This window comes from Oncorhynchus tshawytscha, linkage group LG08, assembly GCF_018296145.1.
Source record: "Oncorhynchus tshawytscha isolate Ot180627B linkage group LG08, Otsh_v2.0, whole genome shotgun sequence".
NCBI lineage: Eukaryota > Metazoa > Chordata > Actinopteri > Salmoniformes > Salmonidae > Oncorhynchus > Oncorhynchus tshawytscha.
This window is the reverse complement of record NC_056436.1, coordinates 29,940,626-29,955,270: the sequence shown is the minus strand read 5'-3', so window position 1 is coordinate 29,955,270 and position 14,645 is coordinate 29,940,626. Positions and strand designations below refer to the sequence as shown.

The window sequence follows — 14,645 nt, the reverse complement described above, 5'->3', positions numbered from 1 at the left end:
ATCTTTTTGGCTGCTTTGTTGTCTGAAAGCTGTACTCAGATTATTGCATGGTTTGCTTTTTCCGTAAAGTTCTTTTGAAATCTGAGACAGCGGTTGCATTAAGGAGAAGTGTATCTATATTTTCATGTCTAACAATTGTGTTTTTATCAACATTTATGATGAGTATTTCTGTAAAAGGATGTGGCTCTCTGCAATATCACCAGATGTTTTTGGAAGTAGTGAACGTAACGCGTCAATGTATACTGAGATTTTTTATATTAATATGCACTTTATAGAACAAAACATATATGTATTGTGTAACATGAAGTCCTATGAGTGTCATCTGATGAAGATCATCAAAGGTTAGTGATTCATTTTATCTCTATTTGTGCTTTTTGTGACTCCTCTCTGTGGCTGGAAAAATGGCTGAATTTTTCTGTGACTTTGGCGGTGACCTAACATAATCGTTTGTGGTGCTTTTGCTGTGAAGCCTATTTGAAATTGGACACTTTGGTGGGATTAACAACAAGATTACCTTTAAAATGGTATAAGATACATGTATGTTTGAGGAATGTTAATTATGAGATTTCTGTTGTTTGAATTTGGCGCTCTGCACTTTCACTGGCTGTTGTCATATCAATCCCTTTAACGGGGTTGCAGCCATAAGAAGTTTTTAACCTGTATGTTAGATGTGTCGATTCTGACACATATTCAGATCTCATTTATCTTGATTTCCTTTTGTTCTGAAACTAATTATGAGTGATATTGGAGATGAAATATCATGTCGTGGAACGTCTCTGTGTTCTAATTCCGCTCGTCATTAAGAATGCACGATAGATCTGAGAAATCATTTATTTATGCACTATGGAATGAACTGTGAATCTGAAATATCAATTGCAATAGTTGATGAAATATGAATGGAGAATATAGATACGGTTCTTCCCTAGATAGTTATGCAGAGCACAAGAAGGTAATTGATCATCAGGTCACTCATCTTCTTTTAACTTGTTAATGTTCTTAGAGAGGATAAGGTAGGAACAGAGAGTTTGGATGGTTTGTATTTTCTCCAGCATCTTCATCTCAACAGAAGTCAGGGCTATGAGCCAGGGTGGACTGGACACAACATGCATATTCAAACCTTCAAAAGAACTGGGCCCCCGAAATATGTTTAAAACCTCATTATTTGACATTCAGATCCACATAAAAAGCAATGCTAGCTGAGAGAAACGTCAAACACTGCTGCTAGAGACAGTGTGGGGAAAATTGTCTGCATCAACATTAGAAAAACTATAGAGAGGGCAGATGCTTGGATGTTTAAATGTTCTTAAGATGATGAATAGTTTTATGATGTCTCCACTTTCCTCCTCAGGCTCCATACTTCTGGCCCTCTAATTGTTGGGAACCTGAAAACACAGACTATGGTAAGATAGTTTGGGTTCCCAAGGGGTGGAATTTCAAAAGTATTACTGAACTCAGCTCAAAATGTGTCTAAATATTGCCTCTGACATTTAATTATCCATGCATAAACTCATTTTTCCCATTCCCCCCCCCCCCTCCCAGCCAGCCTAGCCTATAATCCTGCTCAGTGCAGAGTGTCTGGCCCAGACTGTGTCATATCCTCCTGCCTACAGTGTAAACACAGACTATGGATCTGTTGTCTCACACCCATTATTGATTGAGTGGCCCACTCTGTAATGCATCCCACTATCTGTCCAGGAGGATCTCATCTCACCCCTAAGCTTGCAGCGCTAGATTAGCCATCCAGGGTATAGGGGCGTTATTTTGTCACTAGGCTACCTGCCGCCCCTGGTGACCCATGGGGCGGCGGGTAGCCTAGTGGTTAGAGCATTGGACTAGTAACCGGAAGAGTGCTAGATCGAATACTGGAGCTGACAAGATAAAAATCTGTTGTTCTGCACCTGAACAAAGCAGGCAGTCATTGTAAATAAGAATTTGTTCTTAACTGACTTACCTAGTTAAATAAATAAAAATATATATTGTAAATCTCCAGGCTTTCATGTTCGCATGACATTTCTCCAGCCTGATAGTGTAAATGACAAAAGATGCCAATGGTTTCATTAAATATTGCTCACAACACTCTGATCAGTAGAGATTTACTCAGGTGGAAACTGAATGCGTGGCATTTGTTTACAAGAGATAAACTACACTCACACAAATGTTGATGCATCATCTGTGGCATTTGTTTGGCAACGTCACAAAAAGGTCTGTCAAGCAGCAGCTAGTAACTGACTACTTCTCTCCTCTGCAGCCATTTACCTGTGCAAGCGCACCATGCAGAACAAGGCCAGGTTGGAGCTTGCTGACTACGAGGCTGTGAGTGCCCTATTCACCCTACTGGAACCGTCGTCAGTACACTATCTATACACTACAGACCTGTTAAACAAAGCTATCATCTACACAACTACAGCTTCTCTCAGATCACATGCCATACCCCTGAGCTCTAGTCTATTTCATGCTCTGTAGGTTAGGTGGTCGGGTCAGAGTGTTGTTTTCCCCACATAAAAAAATAGGTATTTTCAGTGAATAGGTGCAGGTACAACAGATGTTTGCATTGCTCATGTGCCGAGCAGATGGCATTATTACGTGCAAATTACAACAGCCGTGATATTACTTGCTGATTAAGCTGAGATGGCTAGCTTTATGCAGTAAGAGAGTTATGCATTATAGCAATGTAATTACCCAAGAACCTTCACTGGTTTACTCTCACCCCTCATGTCTCTATGATTGGGGGATCTTACAGGAGAACCTGGCTCGACTGCAGAGGGCCTTCGCCAGGAAGTGGGAGTTCATCTTCATGCAAGCTGAGGCACAGGTCAAGTGAGTGGACAGTAACTAGGCAAAAGAACATACACAACGTATTGCGGTTTTAATACGTTGTCTATTGTGCCATATGTCAGTGTACTCCCTATGTCTCATTCACTGATGCAGATGACTATAGAGAGTCAGATGCATACCCCTAGGTTACTTTCTAGGTGACCTTTTAATCTTTGTCTTTTATCAATGTTCCTTCTATTACGCCTCCATCTGCTGGTTGACATTTGTAAACACAGCGCAGATCAGATACAGTCTATTCAACACGATATCAGGAAATTAAAAAAGGTCACCATGAACCTTTCAAATTATTATAGTCTGAGCACCAAGTATTTACTGTTGTTAGGTAGAGGTAAGAGATTATACATTAAGCTCTGCTAAATTCAGAGAGAAATAGGCCACCAAGCACTTATCAGAAAATGTCAGTTATGTAAGAATTGTACCCTACCAGCGGCCATACCACAGATTGCTTGATGAAGCAACGAAACAGGTTGTGACCTACACTTCGAGCTTTTACCCTCCTCGGGTCTCTAAATAAGAGTGACACATCTATCTGTGTACTCAGTATCAACCTGGCGCTGTCCTCTGTCCCCTACCCTCAGTATTTACCTGTCTCTGTCCTCTGTCCCCTACCCTCAGTATTTACCTGACTCTGTCCTCTGTCCCCTACCCTCATTATTTACCTGGCTCTGTCCTCTGTCGTCTACCCTCAGTATTTACCTGTCTCTGTCCTCTGTCCCCTACCCTCAGTATTTACCTGTGTCTGTCCTCTGTCGTCTACCCTCAGTATTTACCTGTCTCTGTCCTCTGTCCCCTACCCTCAGTATTTACCTGTCTCTGTCCTCTGTCGTCTACCCTCAGTATCAACCTGGCTCTGTCCTCTGTCCCCTACCCTCATTATTTACCTGGCTCTGTCCTCTGTCGTCTACCCTCAGTATTTACCTGTCTCTGTCCTCTGTCCCCTACCCTCAGTATTTACCTGTCTCTGTCCTCTGTCGTCTACCCTCAGTATTTACCTGTCTCTGTCCTCTGTCGTCTACCCTCAGTATCAACCTGGCTCTGTCCTCTGTCGTCTACCCTCAGTATTTACCTGTCTCTGTCCTCTGTCGTCTACCCTCAGTATCAACCTGTCTCTGTCCTCTGTCGTCTACCCTCAGCATCAACCTGGCTCTGTCCTCTGTCATCTACCCTCAGTATTTACCTGTCTCTGTCGTGTACCCTCAGTATTTACGTGTCTCTGTCGTCTACCCTCAGCATCAACCTGGCTCTGTCCTCTGTTCCCTACCCTCAGTATTTACCTGTCTCTGTCCTCTGTCCCCTACCCTCAGTATTTACCTGTCTCTGTCCTCTGTCCCCTACCCTCAGCATCAACCTGGCTCTGTCCTCTGTCCCCTGCCCTCAGTATTTACCGGTCTCTGTCATCTACCCTCAGTATCAACCTGGCTCTGTCCTCTGTCCCCTACCCTCAGTATCAACCTGGCTCTGTCCTCTGTCCCCTACCCTCAGTATTTACCTGTCTCTGTCCTCTGTCGTCTACCCTCAGGATCGACAGGAAGAAGGACAAGGTGGAGAGGAAGATATTGGACAGCCAAGAGAGGGCATTCTGGGACGTCCATCGCCCTGTGGTGAGCTGAGGGCTGAGGGGAGTTGGTGGTGAGCTGAGAGGAGGTAGTGTTTCTGGGGACTGAGGGAGGGCTGGAGAGAGGATGTGATGAGAGGACAGGGAGTGTTACAGTGAAAGTCCCATAGGGCTCTACTGTTAGAACAATAAAGGGTTCTATCAGTCTAGTTGTATAGTGTGGCCTGGGTTAGCCTGAATTAGACAGGGTTCTGTATTATCCAACTCCTCTGTGGTTGTAATGTTGAATGAATTCTAGCCTCCAGGCTAGGGCAGGATACTGCCTGGTGACCCACTATAATCTGACCTAGAAACTAACTCTCTTACAGCCAGGCTGTGTAAATACCACAGAGATGGACATTCGCAAGTGCCGTAGAGAGAAGAATCCACAGAGGGTGAAAAAGGTAAGGAATAAGGCTTTTAGTGGTGAGTGGTCTCTCTGTTTGTGTATGTATGTATATGTTCTGTGTGGCACGTGCCTGTGTTGAGGGTGAGCGTATAACAGACATGTATATCCATTCTGTCCCTGTCCAGTCGGTGTATGGGGTAACAGACGACACCCAGACTCAGAGTCCAGTCCACCAGTCCCTCCCGTCCCAGCCGGTCAGGAAGCCCACCAGAGAGGACGTGCAGAAGGAGGTAACACACTGTGATGCTCCTGACAGGTCATTACTATCACTGCCATTATCCATTATCTCCTGCTGTCTGTCTGTCTCATTCATAACTCCAGCTCACTTCTGAGTAATGCGGGTACTATCGTATTCTGCCATCGTTAATTCTTTTCTCCCTCAGATTTCCTTCTTGAACATCCAGCTGGACAGACACTGTATGAAAATGTCCAAAGTAGCAGACAGCCTCATGGGCTACACGGAACAGTTCATGGTCTACGATCCTTTGGCGTCAACCATTGAACCGTCCAACCCCTGGATCAGCGATGACATGACCTTCTGGGACCTGGAGGCTAGGTGGGTTCACTGGGGAGGCAGCGTGAGGCTATAGGCACCATGGACACCATGCACAGACATCACTAGTCAACACAATCAGTCTTCAAATGACTGGTGAGGTCAGGCAGAGGGTTGGTGCTGTCAGGTGCTGGCTGAAATGACATGATAGCCCAATGGCTAGCTCCTCTTTCTTTCCCTATGCAATCAACATTTTCAACAGCATCCACAACCACAATGTAATGCACACTACCGGTCAGAAGTTTTAGAACACCTACTCATTCAAGGGTTTTTCTTTATTTTTACTATTTTCTACATGGTAGAATAATAGTGAAGACATCAAAACTATGAAATAGCACATAGTAGTAACCAAAAAAGTGTTAAACAAATCTAAATATATTTTAGATTTGAGATTCCCTTGATGACAGCTTTGCACACACTTGGCATTCTCTCAACCAGTTTTTTATTTATTTTACCTTTATTTAACCAGGCAAGTCAGTTAAGAACCCCTTGATGACAGCTTTGCACACACTTGGTATTCTCTCAACCAGTTTTTTAAAATTGTACCTTTATTTAACTAGGCAAGTCAGTTAAGAACAAATTCTTATTTTCAATGACGGCCTAGTAGCAATGGGTTAACTGCCTGTTCAGGGGCAGAGCGACAGATTTGTATCTTGTCAGCTCGGGGGTTTGAACTTGCAACCTTCTGGTTACTAGTACAACGCTCTAACCACTAGGCTACCCTGCCGCCCCATGGTCAAATTTATGGTCAAATTACTGCAAAGAAACCACTACTAGAGGACACCAACAAGAAGAAGAGACTTGCTTGGGCCAAGAAACACAAGCAATGGACATTCGACCGGTGGAAATGTGTCCTTTGGTCTGGAGTCCAAATTGGAGATTTTTGGTTCCAACCGCCATGTCTTTGTGAGACGTGGTTTGGGTGAACGGATAATCTCTGCATGTGTATTTCCCACCATAAAACATGGAGGAGAAGGGAGATGCCATCCCATCTGGTTTGGGCTTAGTGGGACTATCATTTGTTTTCCAACAGGACAATGACCCAACACGCCTCCAGGCTGTGTAAGGGCTATTTTACCAAGAAGGCGAGTGATGGAGTGCTGCATCAGATGACCTGGCCTCCACAATCACCCAACCTCAACCAAATTGAGATGGTTTGGGATGAGTTGGACTGCAGAGTAATGGAAAAGCAGCCAACAAGTGCTCAGCATATGTGGGAACCCCTTCAAGACTGTTGGGAAAGCATTCCAGGTGAAGCTCGTTGAATGCCAAGAGTGTGCAAAGCTGTCATCAAAGGAAAGGGTGTCTATGTGAAGAATGTAAAATCTAAATATATTTTTGGGTTACTTTATGATTCCATATGTGTTATTTCATAGTCTTGATGTCTCCACTATTATTCGACAATGTAGAAAATAGTAAAAATAAAGAAAAACCCTTGAATGAGTAGGTGTTCTAAAACTTCCGACCGGTAGTGTATGTATTGTGGGAAGATCATGTACAGTTAACCAGGTCTGTTTTAAGTCTGAAAGGCATCATGGTTGTCTCTCTCCGTTCTTCCCTGTGAGCAGCCGGGACCCCAGCCAGCACCGTGTGAAGAAGTGGGGCTTCTCTCTGGAGGAGGCCCTAAAGGACCCAGCAGGGCAGGAAGCATTCCTCAAGTTCCTGGAGTCGGAGTTCAGTTCAGAGAACCTCCGGTGAGAGATAGAGCCTTACAGGGACAGCTCACAGTGATACACAGTCACTATCCTCTTTCATTCTACTGTTTCACATCCATTTCAATTCCCCAGGCAATTAGATAGAGAGACTTTTGAGTAGCGGTAATGAGATTAAGGGAATGACTGCACTGAATGTCCACAGGGGGGAGCTCTCCTCTCCTGGCAGATAATAATGGGAAGTGAATGCTGCAGACACTGATCTCTATTGGCTGTGCCCTCCCTGTGCCCCTTGGCTAGGTTCTGGTTGGCAGTGCAGGACCTGAAGCGGAGGCCCCTGGAGAACGTGGCAACCAGGGCCCAGGAGATCTGGCAGGAGTTCCTGGCAGAGGGAGCGCCCAGCTCCATCAACTTGGACTCCCACAGCTATGAGCGTACCAGCCATAACCTCCAAGACCCTGGACGATACAGCTATGAGGACGCACAGGTATGTATGACAACCTCCCCTATGCACACAAACGCATATGCACGCACGCCCACACACACAGTCAATACTGCTGCCACTACTGCACATACAGTAAACCCCCTGCAGTGGCTGAGAGGGGTGTGGATGGATCGATGGAGTGTGAAGGAAGTGAGTGAATAGCGGTGAAGAATCTGTGGTTGCCAGGGCCCACCCTTAGCGTAGTTGCAAACAACCAAATGCATTCGGTTTTCAGGGATACAGTTAATTCAACCTAGCTTCCTTTTCCTCTGAAAAACGGATGTGGAAACTCAGCTCAGTTGTCTTTTTAGGCCTGCTATGTTAGGTTAGCCAGGGCCTAATGGGCCGAGTAATGCCTATGAATAGCCCATGCATTCATCCTAGATTCCTTAGGTTCAAACTGTATTAGCTTTGTTTGATGGTGACAGCCTGATGGTGCATTAGCGTGGATGGCTCTGTGTTCACTCAGCCCTGTCTCGGGAGACTCCTCCCTCCCACCCTCCGTACCTCTCCCTCCCTCCCTCAGTCCCTCCATGTTAGCACGCATGGTTAACATTCAGCTCCCCCGTGCCTTCTTACATAATCTCAACTCTCCCTGTCTCTCTCTCTTTCTCCCCCCCCCCTCCTCCCCCTCATCACCACCACCTCTTCCCTCTTCTCCAGGAGCACATCTTCAAGTTGATGAAAAGTGACAGCTATGCACGCTTCCTGAGATCTAACATCTATCAGGACCTCCTGCTAGCCAGAAAGAAGCCGGTGAGCTCTACTATAACTAATCAGTCGCACCCTCCACCTGGGATATTGTGCATTTACTAAATATGTTTGAAAGCACTCCATCCTTTTTTGGAAGAGGATACATTTATAATCAAATCTACACTTTCTACAGATACTATATCTCCATTTACATCTAAACTGAGACATTAGCTTACCTTTGCTTGATTCTTTTTGTCACTTATTATATTCTTTGACTCCTTCAGATTTATACATACAATCATGGCTCTCTAAAACAGAAAATAAAGCAAGTGCTGTTATACTGTGTACTAGGATGATCAGCACCACAGCAGATCAAAGCATCATCTTCTCTTGGTGAGCAGCATCCCTGTGTTATCTAGTCCCCTGAAAAGGCACTCCCCCCTGCTGGCCTGGTCCCTAGCTTCTCTACCACAGCCACTGCTTCTGGCTTCATGGCCTAAAATGTGTTTTGCCTTGAAACGCTTCTAACCTTCCCTCATCTCCTCCCCTCCCCGTGTCTCTCACCGTTTCTCACCCGCACCCAACCTCCGCACCACCCTGCCTCTAGTCACAGACAGAGAGTGAGCAGGGCCGTCGTACCTCCCTGGAGAAGTTCACCCGCAGTGTGGTAAGTTACCAGGAACTAGGGCTGTGACACAGGCACGCGGCCCAACGAAGACCTTTTTCAAGGTCAAAATGATTGTGAAGGCTAGTAGTACAGAGGTCTTTTACTTGCATTTCTTTTTAAAAAATCTGAAAAGGACAGGTAAGTGCTCAACATGTTGGCAGGGATAGCTTGTCTAAGTACTTTCTTGGCACAGCAATGTACACAGACTGCATGGTTTTTCAGAAACCCAGCCACTAAAGTTTGTTTCCATCTTCCAGGGAAAGTCTTTGACGGGTAAGCGGCTGACAGGGCTGATGCAGTCCTCCTGACACTGCCTGGGCTGGAGGGGCACAGAGAGACACCCCTGGAGGGGTCATGACCATGTGGGGAGAGGGGCGTGCTGGGGCAGGAGGCTCTCTTCTGAAGGGTTACAGACAGTATCATGCAGAACTGGGGTTAGGAATACTCACAGAACCACAGAGGAATGGATCATGCCAGCCAGGGCGGGCCTTGACCCACTCACTACATGGCATGCATACAGTACAGGCACACACAGACACACACGGTTACAGTAGGGCGACGTACAAGCTCAAAGAGTCATAATGGGGTATATACATATATATATACACGTATATATACATATATATACATTTCCATCTGCCCTCACTAGGCAGTCAGCAATAAAGACAGCAGGATAACAAATCTCTCTTTTTTATATCTATCTAAATCTAGATCATATTTTTTCTTATACAGTACACCGTATAATCCTGTTCACTGATGGAAACTTAAAACCTGTTATTTTTTGCAGTGATTGGGAATATATTTTTATTTGCCCATAAATCTAAGGTATTATAATTGTTATTATAGAAGACCGGTTAAGTAACTTTGAGGGAAATTCTCCATGCTTCATTACATTCCAAGAGTAGTTATAAGGCCTTGATAGAGAATCTACAATGAATCATTGCATGTTTCATCAAAACATTTTGTTTGTTTAGAATTCATGCTGTGGTTGGATTTTGATTGATTGAAATCATGAAGTCCAATTGAGGTCAACGGCTTATTTTTCAAAGGAGACCTGGACAAGAAAGCTCTAGTATTTTACATAGACGATCATACACTCTAGAACACCTACCATTTGATTCAATCAATATAGGTAGCTATAATGTTTCAAAACCCTATCCCTTATGGAAAATGTCAATAATGTCGATGAGTTTATAAATGTGTGATTTCAGCCTTATTTAGTATTTTACATGGCATCATGGGGTTTACATATTATTCTGGACCTATTCAAGCAGATACATGCCAAATAAGTGCCACATCTGATCAGTCGCAGAGATACTTAAGTGACATTCACATGCCTTACAGGCCCCTAATGAAAATAGCCCTGCATCACTACCATCTAATGGAGAGTAAAAACCATGCACAACCTCTGTGGAACATGGTGGCCTGCCCTGTCCTAACAGGAGGTGTGGCAGGAATATTTATTTAATGTCAAATGATTTATTAACCTTCTTTAACCAGGGGAACCCATTGAGACCAGGGCCTCATTTCACCCCGCAAGCAGAGGTGTCCTACAGTATAACGTTTAACAGCCTAAGAAATTCAGTTTTATTCAGTACTAGCCTTTCTGTTGCATGAGTGTCAATGTAAACCATTACCTACATGCTCAGTCATTTATCCATAGTCCAGTCTTTGGGTCAGAGAGATGTGTATGTGCTCATCATGTTGCAAGCCATTGTTATATTTGCCAAACAGTGTGCATGCTTGTTAGGGAAAATGCTCTGGCGAAAGTTTAGGGAGTCTGAGCTGGGAAGTAAAAGTCACGTGAACAAAGACCCAGCAGGCTGCTTGGTTCCTCTTCTATCTTCAAACACAAACAAAAGGGAAATGCCCTCGAGCCCCACCACTGAACAGAACAGGAGCATCACTGCTGAAAGGACAAACTCATGATATTACACCTGACTGATATATTGCATCCACCCCTGGAACTGGAACATACAGTACATACCACTTCTACCCTCCCAAAGTCCTGAGCTAGAAGAGGGTATCATTCACAGCACAACAACTCCCTCGTGTGGTGAGGGGGGCACATGATCAACTCAGATCAAAGTTTATTGGTTGCATACACAGTTATGCCAGAGACAATATTATGAAAGACAAACCGAGAGCTAGGTACTATAATGTTCAATCTGCATTGTCAAAATTCAGTTATTGACAGTTCTGTTCAGTGTTCTCTATCTATATAGTGATCTAAATACCACAATTCATGTGAAGTTAAAAATAAAAAATTGCTGAGACCAAAGGGTTCGGAACTTTAAAGCCAATTATATCAGAATCATCTTTTTTTCAGATAGAACGTTATAGTCCCAAGTTCTTGAAATACTGAGATAATTATTTCAATAATTGCTTCAATTAGAGTTGCTGCAATACACTGTACTGGTTAATATATATGATTATCATAAACTGATAACCTCTTGAGTGTAAGGTAGAGATGCTTCATGTATTGAGTCAGTGTTTAAAAATATTGTCGGCACAAACACAATAGTGTACAGAGTGCATTGTATATAAATCGACTCTATAGATTTCCATTATCTAAAAGCACATGTTATGGTATGGGCACATTACTATGCATGTAACATATCCAGGGAATTTGTGCTTCTAGTTTCTCAAACAGCAAGATGACTATTATAAATGTAAAATACCCATGCACCTGATATCTTGTGGGCACCAAATAATAAAACCTTTGGACCTCTGTCTACATGGTGACCTCTCATTTACAGTATGTGGTAACATTGTAATTACTACAATAGTGTTACATAGGACCGCAGAAAAACATCCCCAAATATCCAGAGAGGGCAGAGTCTCATTCTTTATTTTCTTTCAATACAATAAAAATAGTTTAACAAAGACTTAAATTCTCTCGATTTGAGTTATTTACAGTTGAAGATAAAATGACTGGTCAAGTCCATTTCATCTCTTGGCTCTATTCCGACCCCTGTGCTTCCTTCTAACTCAGGAAGGCTTGCTAAGAGCTCTGGGGTTATTGCTGTTTCTGACTCTTTGATGAGGTATACAAGCTATGCACTAGTACATGATTGGTGGTGATGACACTTGTTTCTATACAGACAGACATCACTGACTTCCATGAAGTGTTGGTTGGAAGTATACTGTATCATGCTGTTTGTTCGAGGACGTCACCAGTGAGAGAAAAACAATGACCATAATAGCAACCAGGTTGTCATTTAATATGACTAACTTAAGACCTTTGAGGATACCATGGAAACACAGTAATTGATGGGGAGGTTGTTGTTGATACCAAAATAATTCTCCATTAGAAGTCCTAAAAACTGGATGAAAGGGTCCCTGAGGGAATTCAGTGTTAAGAATGTTTATGTGAGTGAGTGTCTAGTCAACATTTAAGACACAAAATATCTGATAGGAAATGATCTGATGCGATTGGTCAAAGAAAGATCTGAATTGGGCTGCCCGTGTAAACGCAGCTATATAGCACTTAAGCTAAATGTTTAAAAAAAACATTGTTTTACAGCTTAAAAGACTCCTTCTGCAATTGTAAGCAACTATCCTTGCATTATGCACACATGCCTTGTAAGTGATTCTGGACAAAAGCATTTGACAAGTGAGTCAGAGGAAGGAGAAAATATGGAGTAATGTGCCCATGAACTTTGTTGGGCACAGTTCAGAATACTGTGATTTGTTAAAGCTGGGATCACTAAACGTGTTATTGTGATGACTAAACCATAGGGATACAATCACATAAAGGCAGGCAGGGGACAGTGGCAGACAATGAATGCATCATGACGCAGAGAGAACAATCAACAGCAGTACAAATCATACGCCTGAGTAGAAGTAGGTATTGTAGAAAGACAGAGGTATAAACAAAGCCAGAACAAACTGAATAATAAAATATCCACCTCTCACCAAAATGACACTAACAACCCAAACTGTCAATATCGTGTTCAAAACAAAGGAACATAGCACGATTCTAACTTCAGGATGAAAGGGATTCAAGAAAGCTCTTGATTTGTTTGGCCCGCTCAAGTGACATTAAAAAGAGTAAGAGAATGTCTAAGTAGTCCAGAGGTTTTGTTGTACAAGTGACAGAGGAAGTCCAGCACCGCCGCTATGACAGGGGCAGAGGTTAAAGTTCAGGGTGGTTCCAGTGAGGTCACTGGGTCATCATGGCTGTCAGAGCTGGTTTCTTGCCTGGGTCGCAGGCTGGCACAGTGATGAAGTTAATGACGTCTCAGTGTCACATTGGATCCCGCCGGCTGGGCATGGTGGCCACAGCCGTAGAGGACGAAAACACAGGAGAAAAACAATACATTCTCAGGGGGGAAATTGCTTCAAAAAGAGAAAACCAACAGTTGTTTTTATCTTTGTTGATGGCAAATGCAAGGCATGAACTGATGGAATAAGAATACACCTTGTGTTTAAATGAGAAAGTACTGTACTGTGTTTGAATAGGACCTAGGTGCTTACCTTTCAGCTAGCCATGCCCTGCTTCTGGTCTAACCCTCTGTTTAATTCACACATCAATCCTTTGCTTCACGCCACTCCAGTTTCACATTATTATAATCCAGAGGGTGAAGCAGTGGAAGTCTTTCCAAACGGCATGGGTGATTCTAGTGACATCAACAAGTTGAGGGAAGGGTTTGTGTTGACATTCATTCTTCATCCAGACATTGTCATTTAACTCAATTTCAGATAAATTATTGGATTTTATTTTCTCTGGCAAATCATCCCAAAAAGAGCATAATTATATCCACATGTTCCAGTGTTTTTTCATAACATATTTGCCTTTTCCGCTCCAGTGGAAAAATAATCCAAGAAATTCTTTCCATTTCACATAGGGAGCAAGTCATTTGTCTAGAGACACCTTCAGTTGCATTCAAAGTTAATGTAAAAAAACACATTCATAAATTATTAAACAAGGTTCAGTAGATAACAAAATAACACTTCTTGCATTTCTCTCCTGAAATAATCACTTTAAATAAAAACATTTAAAAAGAAGCAGCAGACTTTTGCCAGAGGTTATCCATATTAAAAATAGTCTTTAAACCTAGAAAGTTCTTCTCTATCTGTATCGGTTGGGCGTCCCCTTGCCGTTTGACGAGGGCTCTTCAAGCTCATCGTCCTCAAAGCCGTGAAACGTGGACGTGTCACTCTCCGAGGTGGTGCCAAACAGTTCCTCTGCCCCAGCAAACGGCCTGCTGTCCTCCTTCTCTTCTGGGCGGCCAGCTGGCAACAACAAGATGACAGGATGATGGTAGCACATAACAGCTACAGCACAGCTTAGTCATAGTCATGGTTTTGGATGCTGTGTAGCAGAGCAGGGTACTCACTGGAGCGCCGGCAGACTGAGCAGGGACCCCTCTCCCCAGATTTACCCCTCTGCTTGTTGGAGCCTGGGGTGCACCGGCATGAGTCACAGTAGTTATTGGTAATGGCAGTACTACCTGGACCCTTCTGACCTGCAGAGGATGAACAGAAGGCTGGATCAACTAGATAACAAAATTAAAAATGGAAAAATTGTGTTTTCAAAGTCCTCAGACAGGGTTGACCTAAACATTATGCGTGTACATTGTTGGTTAAAATGGGGCTTGTGAACTTGCACTGAAGACAGAAATCACATGTTGACAGCCCAGGGGAGGTGGTTAGCCATGAGGCGCAGGTAAACCTGATGCACTGTTACACCTACAGCTATCCCTACTTTAGCTAGTTGACTGCAACAAAGCTCGCATGAATATGCAAACTGCAT

At 43.5% G+C, this 14,645-nt stretch overlaps 2 protein-coding genes across 7 annotated transcripts in view; one reads left to right on the top strand and one right to left on the bottom strand.

The window, feature by feature from the left end:
* The window catches only part of LOC112256675 (regulator of G-protein signaling 6), a 58,816-nt gene extending 47,868 nt beyond the window's left edge, over window positions 1-10,948 (top strand). The window contains exons 6-18 of one of the 4 annotated variants that reach the window (XM_024430083.2): window positions 1,349-1,400; window positions 2,249-2,313; window positions 2,741-2,817; window positions 4,355-4,436; window positions 4,759-4,833; window positions 4,964-5,068; window positions 5,222-5,394; window positions 6,960-7,085; window positions 7,344-7,530; window positions 8,191-8,283; window positions 8,572-8,613; window positions 8,828-8,887; window positions 9,145-10,948. In XM_024430083.2, coding sequence (XP_024285851.1) covers window positions 1,349-1,400; window positions 2,249-2,313; window positions 2,741-2,817; window positions 4,355-4,436; window positions 4,759-4,833; window positions 4,964-5,068; window positions 5,222-5,394; window positions 6,960-7,085; window positions 7,344-7,530; window positions 8,191-8,283; window positions 8,572-8,613; window positions 8,828-8,887; window positions 9,145-9,195 — 1,188 coding nt within the window. In that variant the 3' untranslated portion in view covers window positions 9,196-10,948. Of the gene's footprint in view, window positions 1-1,348; window positions 1,401-2,248; window positions 2,314-2,740; window positions 2,818-4,354; window positions 4,437-4,758; window positions 4,834-4,963; window positions 5,069-5,221; window positions 5,395-6,959; window positions 7,086-7,343; window positions 7,531-8,190; window positions 8,284-8,571; window positions 8,888-9,144 lie in introns of those variants that run through there. The other 3 variants (XR_002954454.2, XM_024430084.2, XM_042325396.1) reach the window with 3 other exon arrangements.
* A 12-nt stretch (window positions 10,949-10,960) lies between these two features.
* LOC112256676 (zinc finger protein DPF3) overlaps window positions 10,961-14,645 on the bottom strand; it is a 47,452-nt gene continuing 43,767 nt past the window's right edge. For 2 of the 3 annotated variants that reach the window (XM_024430085.2, XM_042325397.1), the window contains exons 8-9: window positions 14,230-14,358; window positions 10,961-14,125 (exon numbers count right to left, since the gene is read on the bottom strand). In XM_024430085.2, coding sequence (XP_024285853.1) covers window positions 13,962-14,125; window positions 14,230-14,358 — 293 coding nt within the window. In that variant the 3' untranslated portion in view covers window positions 10,961-13,961. The remainder of the gene's footprint in view (window positions 14,126-14,229; window positions 14,359-14,645) is intronic. The other variant, XR_002954456.2, reaches the window with a different exon arrangement.